Raw genomic sequence first — 17,873 nt, 5'->3', positions numbered from 1 at the left:
AGCTTTTCCTTTGACTTCAAGTGTTGATCTTGTGAGTAAGTGGCTGTGTTTTTTCCTTTTCAGGGCGGACTTCAGGAAGTAGCTGAACAGCTGGAGCTGGAGAGGATCGGGCCACAGCATCAGGCCGGCTCCGACTCGTTACTGACAGGCATGGCTTTCTTCAAGATGAGGGAGGTGGGTACATGCACTCCTTTACATCAATCTGACGACAGTGTGGTCTCGTGTCAGAACTGGAAAGGCACTTAGTAGAGTATAGACCTCCGACAAGGCCCAACAGTCCCCTAAACATGTCTGATTTGTTCTCACTGTGTTAAAGAAATGGTGGGGGGGGATCCTGGATCTGCCCCCTTATCTTGATCAGACAAACTGAATGTGTTCTTTCCTGAAAGTAGTTTTTGAGTAATCTTCCGACTACTAGACAGAAAAAGGATATGACAAACAAACAGACAAAACATATCCTCTTTGGCAGCGGTAAGAAGCTCCCTTGTCACTCTCTCTCAGTCTTAGCTCGGAATTTTATTTTTTTCCACTTTTTATACACTGAAACTTTACGCACTCCTCAGAGTCAAGAGTGTGGTCTGATTGTGTAATGGATAAAATGTTATGATCTACAGAGCACACAGGTCGTAGCTCACGATAGTGTGAGCGCACAGTAGTGTGAGCATGTGGCAAATAACACTGCACGCACCAAGTAAGATATCTCTTTGTAACTATTATTATTATCAAATACTGTGATTCATTTATTAGTATCATATGGATTGAACATGTGTCTGTTCTCAGTATCACGTTCTTCTAACATTGTTTTCTACAGATGTTCTTTGAGGATCATATCGACGATGCAAAGTACTGTGGTCACTTGTACGGGCTCGGCTCAGGCTCCGCCTACGTCCAGAACGGAACAGGAAATGCTTACGAAGAGGAGGCTAACAAGCAGCAGTCGTGACATCACTCTGGATACGATAAATGGAAGACCACGAAACATATATACTTCGTTTAGTGAGCTGTTTCTCATAGGTTCTGCTCATCTTAGATTATGATGGTCAAAAGCCAAAAGTCACAGCTGCCCTCACCACGTGCTGCTGTGTGCGTGTGTGTGTGAGTTTTGGTTTCGTCACATCTGACATGCTTGAAGAGATGGGATTTTAGTTTTCCTGAAATTTTCTGTAGAAATAATTTGCACTTTAAAAGCTCTAACCTGATTTTATATGGAAAGCTGAGAATGTTTCCGATGTCTCTCTCCTCTTTGTTGCCTTGTCTGTGTTCCCGTTTTACATCGCGAACATGTGAATCTTTACCATCAAAACAATGGTTCTCACCTGGCTCAGCCTTAATAGTAGCTGCATTCTTATCTTTTAAAAGTTTTAATTTATTGCCCTAGTTTTTCGGACACTGAACACGACACGTCACTGCGCTTCTTCTCTGTTGGTGAGAAAGGGAGTTCTTCTCTGTGAGTGTGTTTTACGTGCAGATGAGTAGTTATTATGATCTTTTTCATTTGTTAATAATATTGTTGAGCTCTAATCCCACTGGGAGACGTCTCAAGCTGGTATATTGTGCTGAAACATGTTTCCTCTGTTGTTGCTGTTTTTCAGTTATTTTCATGAAAAAGCTCAGAATAGTTGTATATTAATATATGTAACAAGATGCATACGGTGGGTTTTGATTGAGGGGAATGTTGAGTATTTTTATTTGTGCATGTAAACACCCTCATTGACACAAGCACATATGAACATGGAGGAATTGCCTCTCGACCAGATCTATAAAAACAATGAAAAGGCATTAAAAGAAAAACAGTCAACTTCTCTGAACTGCTCTGCTGAGGGTAAGATTTCATTTTTAATTGAAGTTAAGGATTTGTAGAGTTTTAGTGTAGTAATAAATGAAGTAAAACTATAACTTTTACTCATTGGGAGGAAAACTAACATTTGTTTTTAACGTTTCTCTCCAAGTGCAGTTCCTTTCACTTGTAGTTCTGGCCCTTGAATTTTGTTCTTGTTGCTTTCCAGAGTCATGCTTCTTAGACCAGTCGCATGTACTAAAAGGTTTGAATAAATGCTGTGTTGTTTAATAGTATCCTGAACTTCCATATAGGTGTGTTGAAGTTGTAGGTTCACGACTTATTAACCCGCCTCAGCATCTGAACAACTGGGACACTTATCTTTCTCTCTGCAGCACATCTCACACTGCAAAGGAGTAAAAAGAAGAATATGCAATATAACAGGATTATTTTCAGATTATTTTGTAAATAAAGGCTTGAAACTTTTCTACCATAAAAGTGCTCTCGACCGTTACATGACTCCCTGAAGAAATGAGAATAGAGAAGAAGAGCTTGTTTTATTGTCGATAAGGCATCACAACTTTACAGTACATCGCCTCACACATCCAAGTTGTCTCGAGTCAGACAGACAGAATAGAAAAATATAAACGATCACCATGAAGCTTTTTTTTAAACAAGCACACATTCTTTAAACTAATGTTCAGTTTTTTTTTTTTGTTTCCAGCTGGGGGAAAGACAGAATCGTCAAAAGGTGAAAATACTGTTCAAAGTGGCTGGAACTGGTTTTTCTTGTTTGTTTTTTTCTGAAGTACATCCACAATGTTGTGTGTAACAAAAACACCCATAACGATCTGCTTTTTGATGGCGCTCTGGAAAAGGAAAAATGTTGGACCAACTTAAAAAATGACTGCAATTGGTAACACACAAATTGATTAGGTTTATTCAAATTAAAATGTGCGATTGTGTGTGTATAACTTAAAGCGGAACAAACTTCATTCCTTTCTGTGTTACCTATTGAAGTATTTTTTTAAGGATGGTAAAGTATTTTCTCATTTCCGTTTGAACAGATCCGCAGCACCATCACACCGAGGTTTCTTATTCGCTGGCAGCCGGTGAGCTGACCCCACAGAACCCCCAACAGTCAGGCAGGAGCTTTTTTTCATCCGGCAGGCTGACGTGTAGCGAGTGTCCGCCACAGGGGGCAGGGTGGAGGTTTAATGTGATGGCCACATCCTCACTCATGCTTTAATCATTCAGAAGAGCCCTTAATCAAACGTGTACTTACTAATGACTTTACTTCTTTTTTTTGTTTTCAAGCAAAACGGGGAAAGCATCTCGTACTGTTCACTACAACAAACAGGGTTTGCGTTGACATCCTAAGATGAGAGCATGCATCATTTCCACAACACAATATGTCAGGTGGCAAAATAAATCTACAAAAAAACGTAAAAACAAAGACTGAAGGAATGTTTTTACATTGTATCAACACCATCACTACTCTATAATTACTGTGCAAATGTTTGGCAAACTTATAAAAGCATTTACTAATGTGCTAAGTAGGGTTGCAAAAGGGCGGAAAATTTTCGGTAAATTTCCGGAAACTCCCCAGAAACTTTCCATGGGATTATTAAGCTCGGGAATTTTGGGAATTTGGAAGAAAAAAAATACATAAATGAAACGCTGAGCAATAAAAACATCATTCAAAGCTCTATTTTTTAGATGTATGGAAGGCAGCACACGCTGCACGTTGAATTTCAACCCTCCACTGTGCATTTCTCCATCACATGCACAGATAATTCCCAGCATCCTGCACACTACAGCAGGGCTATTGAGGCCTGCTGTAGTGTGCAGGACTAGTCAGGTAAGTTTCGATGATATTACTGGGGGAAATATATAAGCATGCTGATTGAGGATTGTTCATCTGTTCATCTAGCCTCTTTCTATTCATTTATCCATCAATTAGAACATATTTTTAAAGACGATTTCAATTGGCCAGCTATTTATATTTCTGGCATTGCTTTAGTGTTTTTTTACAAGCTTTTTTCTCATCTTATTCTACAGAACAATTCCACGTGCACTCTCATGTGTAGAGACATTTCACCCCAGCCAATGTAGAAGGAAAGGCTCTGTACATTTGCAAATACTGTGCAATGACCAATGTTAAGAATGACACAAAGATGCAGAAGTATATAGTTAAATGCCCAAAGTTGCCTCAGGGCTCAAATCAGCCTAAGACAAAACAAAATGTTTATATTTATGTCTGTATATGCCAAGGTTAATACAGTTAGCATAAATTACCCACACAATTTCCTGTTTATTCCCGTTAATTCATGTATATTCCCATATATTCCTGTTAATTCCCATGGAAAGTTTCCAGCTTTGAATATTCCCGGAATTTTGCAACCCTAGTGCTAAGCTATTAAATTAACATAAAACTGTAACATACAAAAGCTACTAGTATTCAAAGTGCAAAACATCTCTTCCTTTAACGCTGCTCTGTGCTTATTCATACAGAAACAAAAGAAAATGGGATTGTTGGAATGCAGTTTTCATTTGAATCCACCCAAATGCGTCCAGATAGCAGCAGATAAATTCAGTAACCGGGACACTGATGATAATACGTGTTGGTTTCTCCCGTTTAAACCTCTCAGAAGAAGGTGGCGCAATATGGAAAACACCAAATGCCGGCGATGTCACAAGCACGTCCTGTTCTGATAGGCACAAACACAGAAGGGGTCCAGCAGAGACCTGTGGGACGAAACACAAAGAGATACATTTTACATCTTCATATGTGAAGAATTGCTCTTAAATCCAGACTGAAATCTTTGTTTTATTCAAAAATGGCTTTATCGATACTATTTTACAAAATGTAAGGGTGTGTTTTTATTCTTTTTTTATTCATTTATCATTTTACACATTTCTTTCAATTTTATCTTTTATCATTCAACTTATTTGAGATGTTTTATGAAGAATTCATCCTTTTTATTTCTTGTACCTCTTAATCTCTTAACCCAACCTATCCCATCCATACCAAACCTCTGCATATCTGGTTACCTGCCTGTTTGCACTGCTTTATACTCAGATCTAGAAAATGTGCACTAACTTATACATAAATATTACTCTACAGTATACACTTTGGCTTTATACTTGCATTCTTTTAATAATATAGTTTTATAGAAATGTGTTTGACTTTTTATTTGGTCAAACACATCGTTTAGTTTGTTTTATTAAAGTTTAATTATTGCCCTATTTGCACGTTCCCAACACATTTTATTGCACTGTTTACCCTATGTTGACAAAAAATATGAAACTTTATTATACTCTTTTAAACTGTTTTAATTTATTTTTTATTTTAAAATATGCTTTTTATTTTGTATTGATTCTTTTCAATTTGTCTCTTTTTAGTGTCCCCATATGAAATGTGCTTTATAAATCAAACTGCCTTGTCTTGAATTGAAGGTTCCGACTCCAACTGGTTATGCCTCGTGTTCAATGGTCATCCCTTGGTTGCTGGCACCTAAACAGACACACAAGTGGAATGAAATGATTCAATCTAAGTTTTAAAACATCTTATTGTTTGTATGTATTCAAGCAGCTGAAGAAAAAGACACCCTACCTTTCCTTTCTTTGTCAGCTGCACTGTCACTGTCTGTCCAGGAGGGGGTGCTGGCGAGCAGTCGACTCTGGCTCTCCCTCAGAGGTTTGGAGGGGAACTGGCGGCCTTCTGCTGCACTGGAAACACACAAACGCCCATGAGCAGAGATGCAGCCAGGATTTATGGGTCCCCAGATAACCTCCTCCATCTTGGAATACATGCTCCCTAATCCTGTGATCTGAAGGATTGATTCAGAACTGAAGGCGATAACTGCTGCATCATTAAGCTGACAGGTTAATAAACCACCAGAGGCTGACTCTAAGTAACGTGTACACACACTGTTGTCTTCCTACACAGAACTTGAGTTGACGTTTGAAATGTATGAGTGAATGTGTGTGTTTTTTTACTCACCCCTTGTTAGCAGGGTTGGAGCCTGTGGGTGAGAAAGGCTGCTCAGGGTCCACATTCACCAGACAGGACGGGAACGAGCAGCCGTCTCCTAGACTGAAAAAAAAACAGAAAGAAAAGGAGGAGATTCAGTTTGATGTTTAAACAATGAGTGAATAACTCCTCAGTTTATATGAGATTATATAGATCAGTAGAATCTTATGTGTCTCATTTGTACCTTAATTTTGATAATGAGTTTGTGAGTTTTTCTCACAAACCTCTGTTTGTGTGTTTGCTGGTTGGTTTTGTTTGCAGGTTTATGAAAAAACTAGTGGGTAGATTACCATTAAAGTTGGTAAAAGGATATATATATATATATATTTGTGAGGGAAGAATCAATAGAATTTTGGTGTGGATCCAGATCAGGGGACAGATCCAGGTTATTTTTTTCCCTTTAGATTATATTATATTATATTACACTTTATTGTCATATTCTCTTCTGAAATGTTTTTGTGGATCCCGAGATGTCCATTGCATCACATCAAGACAAACATATAATTAAGGAACAAAAAAGATTTCCTCCAACATTAACAAGCAGGTGATATTGCATAGAACATTTACAAAGTGGCTACGGTGCAATTCCTTCAACATGCAGTGCTTCGACCTCAAGCTCTGATTTAACAGTTTGACAGACTGAAGAAAAAAAGAGTCCTTCAGTTCAATCGAGCCTCTGAATCTTCTGTTAGATGGTAGAAGCACTTTCTTTAATGTATAGTGAGATAGGGCGTTTTTCAAGACTGTCCTTGATTTCCCAAAGGAACACTCATGGATCTTGATGAAACAAATCAGGCATATTTAAGGGACTAATATCCTTTTTGCATTTTGGGGCAGATCCAAATAAAAATCTGGTTCTTGTGAAGTTAAATGTGGTTTCATAAAGAGAATGTTGGGTCTGTGAACTCTCTAGTTAAATAAGTAATCATATAACTGCCCCTGAACCTTTTCTAACTCTAACTGCACATTAATAGATGAGTTTATGTCTTTGTCATAGCAGATGGGAGAGAAATGAAAGAACACGTCTGACATCATTTAATACTTATTTCAATCAGATTTGATCCTGCAGCGTTTCACACTGTGAGCGCTGCCAATCTAAGAGACCATATAATTCAAATCTCAGCATCTCCACAGGTTACAAGTTGGATTTCATGCTTACTGATCTAAAATTAGTCTCAGCCACACTGCACTCGTGGCTCCCTCAGCAGAGCCTCCAGTCTCTGACCTGACTGTCCTTCAGTCTAGACTCAATATTACACGTCTCTGGGCTTAGACATTTTAAAATAACCGGCAGGAAGAAGTTATGAATAATTTCTGGAAAAATAAACTTGCTTTATTAGGTTTTTTTTTATTATGTTGTCCAGCTTGAATCTTATTCTGCCTTTTTTTTTAATCTTAAAATCTTTTTATTGACTCTTTGGCTATTTTCACTCAGTTTTCTTTTGACCATATTTGGCAGATGACCTCACCTGGAGAAAATGGGAATAGGCCAGTACTTAGCTTCATCACCAAAGACCTGGCGGAAGTTCTTACTGCAGCCCAGACTGAAACCGTTCTTGTCTATGCCGTGACGAAACACCGGTGCCCGTACAGCTTCTGATGGGAAAACACATGTAGAGGAAGAGTCAAGATATTAATATAATATAACAATTCCTTTTTTACATAGCACCTTCAAAACATGATTTACAAAGGGCTATATATATATATATATATATACAGTATATATATATATATGTAAATGTGTATAAAACATAGCAATTTATAGTCATATTAATTTGAACCATATATGTCTATATAATTATATATAACAATCTATATATGTATGTATGTATATATATGGATACCTCTATTTCTATATCTCCTCATACTAATATAATTCTCTTATACATCCTCATGCAATATTCCTGTGCCATTAGGTTAATTTCTCCACCAACAATATGACCATAGTGAAAGGTGTATAACATGTTGATATTCTTAGTTTTTTATTCTTATTATTATCTTTTCTATTCTCTTGTCCACTTCTTTCCGACTATCTGCTGCTGTAACAAGTGAATTTCCCCAGTGTTGGATTAATAATATTCTATCGTTCCGAATTTGATGTCATCGTATTGAAATGAAACGTATCCTATTCTATTCTATGGTATCATATCTTGACAGACAAAGCAGACAGGATACTCTGGGGTTATAGCAAAAATACCTTCAGACTAATAAAAACAATGAATAAATAAAAGCAATAAAAAAGACAACACGTAAAGACACGTAAAAGCAATAATAAATAATAATAAAAAGAGTAATAGCAATTAAAGATAAAAAGAGACAACATCACATAAGGCCCAGTCTAAACATGGCTTTTAAGACGCGATTTAAAAGAATCCACTGAATCTGCGAGCCTTATTGTTTCTAGAGCGTTTCACCGCAGCTCGTTCAGACCACCGAGCAACACATGAACATGAGTGAAGGAAGCAGCACTGAATGAAAGTGCCATTGTGTTACAGGTGCAGCACGTCTCAGACCTGTTCCTCCAGGTGTGACTTCTCTCCCTGCCAGTGTCCGTTACTAAGCTGCTTAGTGCTCTGAGCCTGGTGTCTTTGCATTACACTGTAACAGACTCCTGCACGTGGATAATCCACTCCCCTCAACACACGCAGACAAAGTGCGCCAGTGTTCCCACATAATGAGAAACTGCTCCATCTGATAAGGTCCCACAGAGGCTCGTCACATCACTGCGCTGATGAGGACGGTGGCTGACGTTGGGAGAAAATGCAGTGACACATCCTTCATCATTAGTGGGATGTTTAGTAAACAGTGAGCAGACTGGAAGAGGATACTCAGGAAAACAGACAGAGCTGCTTTCCGAAGGCATGCTGCAGCTACTGATGGAACACACTACACACACGGATCTGAAGTGCGCCACCTACCAAGTGTGGATCTGTTCCTGCACACGAGCCAGCAGTGGTAGATGAAAAGAGAGGCGAGGCTGACCGAGAACATGGAGGCCGAGAAGAAGAGGAAGAGGATGTGGAACTTGGCCTGAGTGTCTGGGAGGCCGTTCTGAGGGGGAAACAACACATCAACACCGATACGCAAACACACAGTCGACACTAAAATGAATGGTGGGGGTGAAAATCTGGGCTCTGAGCCGGATCTGACACATTTCTACTCAGCTAGTCTACCTGCGGCTTTTTAAATCACTTCTACTTTAGTGGCATTAACTACTTGTCTGGTTCATACCAGGTACTCTCTCAGACGGAAATGTGCTCTACCTCCGGCCTTGTGAAAGAAAAATCAAACACCACACACAGCATGAAACACAGAACACATGATGTTTCCCAACCACATTAACATTTCATTAGAGATCTGTGCCGACACAACATAAGTTATATTTACCATCCAAAATTTAATGAAGTATTGAAGATCTGTAGCAGTAATAAAAAGGCAGTAGAGCAGCGAATACGCCAAGAACAGCATGAAGTACTTGTAGTTGGAGAATCCCACACAGTTGTTCACCCTGAGGGAAAGAGGGAGACGGACAAATGGGGTCAAAAGTTGGGGACAAAAGTTGATAGCTGAGAAATCAGAAAATCTAATAAATATTAAATATAAAAATCACAATGAAGTATAATACTTAAACCAGGAAATTTCCCTTAGTCAGTACTTTTTATCTGTATGTTATTACACTGGCATTCTATACCTCCGCGAAGGTTCAACAGTTACACTTGGAACCCCATTTAAATTCACTAGATCCAGATTTGGATTTGGATCTGCACCAACCCTTATTTATATCGGTCCCTTAAACATGTCAGATTTTTCTGATTCTGTAAGAAATTTAAGAAAATGTCCTTTTCCAAAATGTAGAAAAAGACAGAAAGTGAAACACAGTAATCCTGGATTTGCCTCCTAATCTTGATCCACACCAAAATGACAAATGTCCCTGACTCATATCACATCTTTTTACCAAGTTATGAGGTAATCTGTTCAATAGCTTCTACGTAATCTTGCTAACTAACAAACAAAATGAAAACATAATCTTAACTATAATCATAATGTTGAAGGTAAAGAAAAGAAGAAGTATCCACACATTTGAATATATGCTCCCTTCAGCAAATTTCCAGTTTTGTGAGAACACTTTTATTGTATTTATGTTAATAAGTCTTTTGTGAGCAGCAGCGATCCTACTGAAGCTCTGTACATCTGCATTTGATTGAATCTTGGTTTGTTGTGGATTATGGGCCAAGGAAAAATTATTTGATAATGAGGACAGATCCAGGAAAAAAATTCTACTTTTGTAAACATTGCAAGATAGGATGTTATCATTATATTACTATTCTTTATATTTATTTGAATAATGCCGAGATCTTTATGAAAAAAATCTGGAACACTGTATGTGAATGTTAATATCTACGAACCTCTGACATTGTATACAGTTTACAGACATTTCTGAAAAGCCATGAATATGCAATATGGTGATAAAGTGGCCGACCAGCAAATCAAGTATTTGCTCTTTGAGGGGCCCTCTAGTATATTTAGTTGAACAGGGTTACCAACATGTTCACAGCAGGAGAGCAGTACAGGCAGAAAATAAATCCTGGAACCTATTGTTTTATAAATCAGTAGAAAATCTGTGTGACAAATGATTCTCATATTCAGTCATCTTTTTCATCCTGGTTCCTCCTGGGTTTGAAAACCAGACGTGGTGCAACAACAACATGACAACGAAGGCAGACGAACAGAATGAATGTTCAGCAAGAAGAACTGGAATCAGATTTGTGTTGTCTCCCTCGGCTGCCAAAATCTGTCAACTGGCAGGATGAGATGTTCAGTTCTATCACGTCAACAAGCTGTTTGTCTATTCCGTGTGTACAAGCACTGTTAGTCTGAATGTGACTGGACAGTGGGAGAACAAAACATCTGAATTCTGAGGTATCTCAAGTAAAAAAGTATATTGGACAACACAGCATGTGAGTACATAGTGTCACCGATCAGAGTTTGAATCATGTGAGTGTCACTACGTACCAGGGGCAGTGGTGATCCATCCTCAGGATGCATCTGTAACACAGCAGGGTCAGACGTCAGTGTAATTGAATGTCTCTCCCTCTGCCAGAATGCAATACATCGTGTTGTGTTTTCTCTAAAGGTGCGTGAGCAGAGAGCCGTACTTATCACACACTGAACAATGGTGACATCGATCAGGCTTCAGCAGCTGGCAGCGGTCACAGAAACGGATTGCTGCGGGAGACACAGCCAGGTCAGTCACACAGCAGCAGCAGACTCTCCTGACACCTGACCCCGGACTAACAAGCTGACGGGGGGGAACTGAGGTGCTGTTCTGCATCTGCACTGCACTGTACTGTACCTCCGGAGTTGGTGCGGGTGTAGATGGGCAGATCCTTGGCTATCCTCCTCAGGATCTCCTGCTGGGACTCTCCACGATCTTCACGCTCCAGCAGCTCCTTGTCAGAGAAGGACAGGTGGAACTATGTAGGGCAGAACAGAGAGAGAGAGACAGAGAGAGAGAGAGAGAGAGACGGAAGACAAACAACACCTGTGATTTATCAATAGCTCGACAGGTGAGCAGCGACATTTGTTTCTAATGATTTATCTCAAACAGTCAAACATGGAAAGACGGATAGATGGATGGACAGCCGAATGGAAGGATGGGCAAATAGACAGATGGATGGATGGATGGATGGATAGATGGGTGGGGCATATAAACGGATGGATTGATGGATGAATGGATAGATAGAAGAGAGACAGATTGATGGATAGACCGATGAATGGAATGGACGGACAGATAGACAATTGGATGGATGGATGGATGGATGGATGGATGGATGGATGGATGGATGGGTGGGTGGGGAGATGGATGGATGGATGGAATGCCGGATTGGATGGAAGGATGGATGGATGGATCGATTGGTGTGCATATGGACAGATGGATGGCTGGACAGACAGGCGGACAGAATGTATAAATGGATGGAACAAAAATAAAGAAAATCCTAAAGAATAAACATTTAGGCTCTTTGTGCACCAGCAGATAAATGGAGGCAAAGCAACAAACGCTGCTATTACTTTCAACCACTTTAGGCCATTTATGATCAAACGCTGGAAACAAATAACTGATAACAAGCAGAACAGCACCCATGACATTTCACTCATATTAAAATCCCAAAACCTCAAGTCATCCACTGATCACATCTCATAAACAGTATAAGCTTTCAGTGTGAGGTGTGTATGCATATGTGCTGAGTCTCAATGGGAAGCCAAAGGAAGCAGTGGCTTTTCTTCAGAGGTGCATGTGTGTGTTCAGCCTGCGGAGCTGAAGTGCTGTGGTCAGGATCAGAGCCATTAGAGTGCTGCTCCGAGCACTTCCACCGGAAAGTATTATTAGTCTAAATGCAGCGTTCAATCACTCTGCGAGGCCGCACTGATCTGTACCCTGCCTCATCACCCCAGACAACCGTTAACACTGCGTCACCGAGCAGACACACTTACCTCCTTCAGGGGGTTCATGGGACTGGTGAAGATGGTCTGCCAGTATGCCCACACAAACATGATGAAGATGGCATGGTACACCAGCAAGAACACCACTGAAGCCAGAAAGATGAGACATAAATAAGTTGTTTGCATTTTAACCATTTATTTACAGATTGCAGGTTCATCTAATGTAAACAACAAAAAGTATATAAGTTTGAGATAGCATGCCTGCCCTCTGTATACACAGTGGATAAAAGCCTGTCTTCAAACATATAAGTTCAGTATTGAAAGTTAAATCTGATGACCCACTTCCTCTTGACCCTGCCGGTCCAGTGGCTCAGTGCTTGATAGCTGGAGACACTAAAGTCAAAGTTAAACAGCTTCACAGAACACTTACCCTTTTTTCCTGTGTCTTCAATGGATTCTGTAAAAACAAAAAAGACACAGTCATGCCTGTGCTGAACCACAGAAGGTGGCCAGTGGAGAAAAACGAAAGTTTTTCTCTATTCAACCCTTGACACGGGCAGCGCCTCCTTGTGGTGATGTATGTGTGCTGCATGACAGTCAATCCGAATTCAAATCAAGTAGGTAGAACAATGCTGACACTGCAAACCCTGACCATTCCTCACCATTCACAAAATCGATACACGTGATCCCCGTCAAAAATCTCCGCACAATGTTCCTCTCATAAAAGAGTGCGAAGTGAGGACATTTTGGCCAGTTCTCATATTCTCACTCTCTTTCAGAGGTCAGTTTGAGGGTCAAAAACCGTTTTTTGGGTTAGAATTGGGTTTAGGTCAGGGTTAAATATTTAGTTGAGATAGTTAAGGTTAGGGTAAAGGGTGGGGAAATACTTCACGCCAATGATTGTCCTTACTTAGATAGAAGTTTAAGCTTGTGTCTGTTTGTGTGTGTGTGAGAAAGAGGGAGACATAAGAGACGAGTGAGACCTGTTGGAAGATTAGCTGGTGCTGTTAATATTGGTCCTGATGTCTAATCAATACACAACCATCCATGTTCCATAATTAGGCTGTAAAGCAGCACGAGTGCACACACACACACACACACACACACATTGTCATATGTCTCTTTTGTGGACATTCATTTGACCTCTGAACCAAAAATCGGATTTTTAAGTGAGGACACAGATCTATTCCCTGATTGGACGAGTTGTCCCCAAAATAACTGGACTTTAGTCTAAAATGTGTCCTGAAAGGTAGCATATGATGGATTCGCACAGACACATGCACAGACAGGCACACACACAGCAGGAACTGTGGAAAGGTGAGCCAAGGAGCTGAATCAAGGCGTGCAGCCAAAAATCGTGTGCTGCACATTGCCAACATAAAAACCCCAGAGTCCATCAGTGAAGCTTAAGAGTGTGTGGGTATGCGTGTGCGTGTGCATGCGTGTGTGTGTGTGTGTGTGTGTGTGTGTGTGTGTGTGTGTGTGTGTGTGTGTGTGTGTGTGCGTGTGTGTGTGTGTGTGTGTGTGTGTGTGTGTGTATGTTTGAGATTAAATGCATCTGCAAGGATGTATAATGTGTCTATGAAAACGTGTCAATAAGATGAATGCCTAGAAAACACACTGAGTCCAGGACAACGAACACCTGATCTCATATTTTTAACAATGTCGGTCGAACGAGGGAAAACATTCGGTGCTTAAGAGAAAGTGGGTCAACCCCAGATGGCTTGGGGTGAATTATGTAAGCCAGACAATGGGATTAACTGAGCTGCTGAACGAGAGGTATCAGCTGACGATACTTCCCACAACTGTCTCTGTGTCTGTCTGTGAAACACATGCTGGTCCAGAGCCGCCACTGTCCTGCATGCTGCTGCTGTTTTCATCCTCCATCCCATGGGACTCCAGATCATCACAATTTAGTTTTTGTTCTGCAGGACGCAAAACAAAATGGGCAAGAAAAATCCCCTGATCAAACACTGCTGTTGTTTTTGTTGCCCCGCAGAAATCAAAGATGTCTCGATGTCTCATGGGCGCCGGCAGACAAAGAGGTGACTCCAGGGTCGGATGCTCTCCTGACCTCTCTGCTGAACAGGAGTGGGTTTGGACTTTTGAATGGGAGGCAAGACAGAGGCACATTTGTACCATGAGGAGAAAATGTATAAATTAAAGCTGCCATGGTTCTCTGCAACAACAAACTCCACGTTATTGATACTCACATGGTTTAAACAGAGAAATAAATGATTTTCACATATGATATAATTAACTCCAAATAGCCCACAGCCATTCAGTTGTGAGAATTATTATTATCTCACTGAACAAGGACCAGTTTTTTTTTTTATTGATTTGTGTTTTTTTTGGTCTCTGTTTCTCTTTTCTGGATGGACATTTTGTATCTCTTGATGTTTGTTTTTTGTCTCTTTGGTCTTTTCTACCCTTTTGTTGACATTATTATTTCGTATTGTTTTACTTACTTTACCATTTTATGTCTCTTCGTAATAATACTTCTAATTTTTGTGGTTTTATGTGTCTGTGGTCATTTTTTTAATCTTTTTGTTGTTTGTGGTCACTTATTTATCTCTTTGTGGTTATTTTGTGTCTCTTTCAGGTTATTCTTCATCTTTTTGTTGTTTTCTAGCTCTGTGTGGTCGTTTTTTGTCTCTTTGTGGTTGTTGTTTGACATAATGTTGTTGTTTTTTGTCATACAGAAGTTCTAGTCCAGGTACTCTGAGTGCCAAGTAAACTGGCTGGGTTCCATCCATGATGTATACTGCCCTGTGATGGGCGGGGCATGGAAGGGGATCAATCAGATCGTATGCCATCCACCTGACCCTATCTGACCTCACCTCTGCTGGTGCACCCATGCAGGTACATGGCACTACGACCCCTGCAGCATCCATACCTCTGACTTATCCGATTTAAAGACAAACTTGAAGGTGTATACCATGATTCCCCATTAGGTTGGGCTATAGTTGAATAAGAGAACACAGAGTCTGAAAATGGAAGCATCCCTTCCGGTTTTCATCTCTGTTAGGTCTCATTAAAACCGTCTCTCTTTCATCCCCCTTTTTGGACGGAGGAGATCTTCTTTCCCAGGGAACAGACAAGCTTCCAAAGGGAGCAGGGGAGTATAGGCTGCTGAGACTCCTCTGAGACATCCTAGAAACCATTACTCACTATCCAGGTCAACTCTGTTCACCGAGGGGGGTTCACGTCTGCAAACACACCGTCCAGCGTACAGAGCAGCCGGAGCTGGAGTGTGAAGGAGGGGGAGCAGGGCCGACTGAAAATCCATTACAGTCAGACCTCTTGCCAAAAGATAATGCTGGTCTTGTTGTGGTGGTGGATATAAATTAAGATAATGAAGCTGGGCGACTACATGAGCCTGAGGCTAATACAGTAAGTCCTCCAGATAGTGCTGATGGGATGGTATTGGTGGAGGCAGATAATGACTGAGACAGTGTGGTCTGATCTAATCCCATTCTGCACAGCTTGTGATACTGTGCCATAAGAATATGATAAGACCTCCTTGCAGACCGTCAAATCTAATTCTGACATGATTTGATAATAAAAAATATGCTAAACAAATACACACTTCCCCATAACAATACACTCGCAACTGTTATTGTCATGTGATCGACACTGGGGACACTCTGCATAGACAACAAGCCAGACGATAAAAAAAAAACAATCAGAACCACAAACTGCAAAAACAGAAATATCCCCCACACCATCACACACACACACACACACACACACACACACACACACACACACACACACACACACACACACACACACACACACACACACGTTAGAGCCCCTACTACACACACATGCACACACGCAGCCTGCTCTTACTATAACCCAGACAGCTGATCTCTTACCTATGCACAGCTGCAGGACATACGCGTAGTATGACCAGGCCACTATGAGGGCGATGAAGAGGACCGGGATCCAGTACAAAACTCTCTGACAGCCCCGCTTGATACTACGCGAGCCCGACGGTGCCATAGTCTAGGAGCGGATCATTTCTAGTGCGCATCCGCGTGTTCCTCCTCTCCCTGCTTGCGCTCAGTGTGTGTGTGCGTGTGTGTCAGAGTGTGTGTGAGTGTGAGTGTGTGTGTCTTCCTGTGGACTGTCACTGCACCGTAGCTCCGGCTCTGATCAGTATAATCGGCAGCTCAGACGCAACATCCCACCAGCAGCCTCCCTCCCTCCCCCCGCTGCTGCTGCTGCTGCTGCGCCGCTCCCCTCTGATCGTCCTGCTCAGCCGCTGGCACAGACTACCACCAAACATTCAGACAGCTCTGTCACACACACTTACGCGCACACGTGCACGAACACACGCGCGCGCACACACACACACACACACACACACACACACACACACACACACACACAAACACACACAAACCTGTGGTGGGGGGTTGCCATGACGTCCGCGGGATGCTGCAAGCCTGGCACATTCTTCAGCCGCCAGCAGTGGGTTCAATAAGTTCATACTCGCCAATGTTCAAACAGCAGGCTCTGTTCACGCTCAAACACACACACACACACACACACACAACACACACACACACACACACACACACACACACACACACACACACACACACACACGCATACACGCACACACACACACACACACACACTCACGCACACACAGGTTTGCACATCCTTTCTTTGCAATGACTGTAACTTATTTATGCCTAACCCTAACCCAAGTCTAATTCTAAGCCTAACCCCAAAAGCCAGACTTAAACCCCAAAAACCCCAAAATGTCCTCAATCCGAAAAGTATGTGTTCACGAAGATGTAAGTACAAGTAGCCACAATGCAAGATACACACAACTGTGTTGTAAGAGGAGCTCTGGGTGCAGTTATAGCTCTGCCACAAGTTTCTGTGTTTCTTACGCTCTGTCCTCTTTACTTGTATCAATGTGATGTGACTGATTTAATCAGATTATTCTCATGTATATAATGTGGTTCCAGCAGGTGTCAGGGTTGGTGCTGACAGCATATGGCAGTGTGGGTGGAGGCCTGCAGGATCCACCTGCTTCTGCAACTTTCACACCCAACTGCACCTTGAGGATCATTCTGCCGTCCTGCGGTACATCCTGCAGCCCTCCTGCAAGGCTGCAATCTGTAGCCGTTGGTTGCTACCATCACATTTCACTGAATCATTTCTGATGTTTGATTGAAAATATGTTTTACATTTTCTGTTTGAATGTGACAAAACGTTAAGATGGGATTTAACACCTGTTGTCTGTTGTTGCTTGCGTGGGCGGCATTCTGCAGCAATCTGACACCGTGCATCACAATGTGTCCATGTCAGTCTTTAGAGGAAGGACAAATGGGAGTCGCTTCAATGAACTGCTGAGAATAGGAGCAACTATAGTGACTTAAACCGACAACTGACCCCTGACATGACAATGACAGTTTTAAATAGAAAATAAATAGGTGTCATCGACAACATAATGACCAAAAACAGCATTTAATACAAAACACATATAGGTTAAAGACATGACGTAGCAGCATTTTTTTCACTTAATAAAAGTTACACCTAAAAGATGCTATGCAATTCACACCTCTCTCACTTTTCACATTATTTATTGTAATGTCC

General features: G+C 41.1%; 2 protein-coding genes across 2 annotated transcripts; one reads left to right on the top strand and one right to left on the bottom strand.

Moving 5' to 3' along the window:
• Nucleotides 1–63: 63 nt before the first annotated feature.
• Nucleotides 64–2,885, top strand: cnot7 (CCR4-NOT transcription complex, subunit 7; the record flags this gene model as incomplete). Its single annotated transcript, XM_053429277.1, is given in 2 exon segments — nt 64–174; nt 812–2,885. Coding segments are annotated over 2 exon segments (243 nt in total), but the record flags the coding sequence as incomplete, so codon positions are not given.
• Nucleotides 2,316–16,451, bottom strand: zdhhc2 (zinc finger DHHC-type palmitoyltransferase 2). The gene is made up of 13 exons (XM_053429276.1): nt 16,136–16,451; nt 12,685–12,711; nt 12,306–12,400; nt 11,167–11,287; nt 10,970–11,039; nt 10,827–10,859; nt 9,201–9,321; nt 8,732–8,864; nt 7,283–7,409; nt 5,784–5,876; nt 5,394–5,509; nt 5,220–5,294; nt 2,316–4,525 (listed from the first exon to the last, which is right to left on the bottom strand). The coding sequence occupies exons 1-12, from the start codon at nt 16,260–16,262 to the stop codon at nt 5,254–5,256; spliced, it is 1,104 nt and encodes a 367-aa protein (XP_053285251.1). The 5' UTR covers nt 16,263–16,451; the 3' UTR covers nt 2,316–4,525; nt 5,220–5,253.
• Between the last annotated feature and the right edge of the window lie 1,422 nt (nt 16,452–17,873).

This window comes from Pleuronectes platessa, chromosome 8, assembly GCF_947347685.1.
Source record: "Pleuronectes platessa chromosome 8, fPlePla1.1, whole genome shotgun sequence".
In the NCBI taxonomy this organism is placed as follows: domain Eukaryota; kingdom Metazoa; phylum Chordata; class Actinopteri; order Pleuronectiformes; family Pleuronectidae; genus Pleuronectes; species Pleuronectes platessa.
The sequence above is the reverse complement of the archived record's forward strand: the minus strand, read 5'-3'. Positions and strand labels throughout refer to the sequence as shown.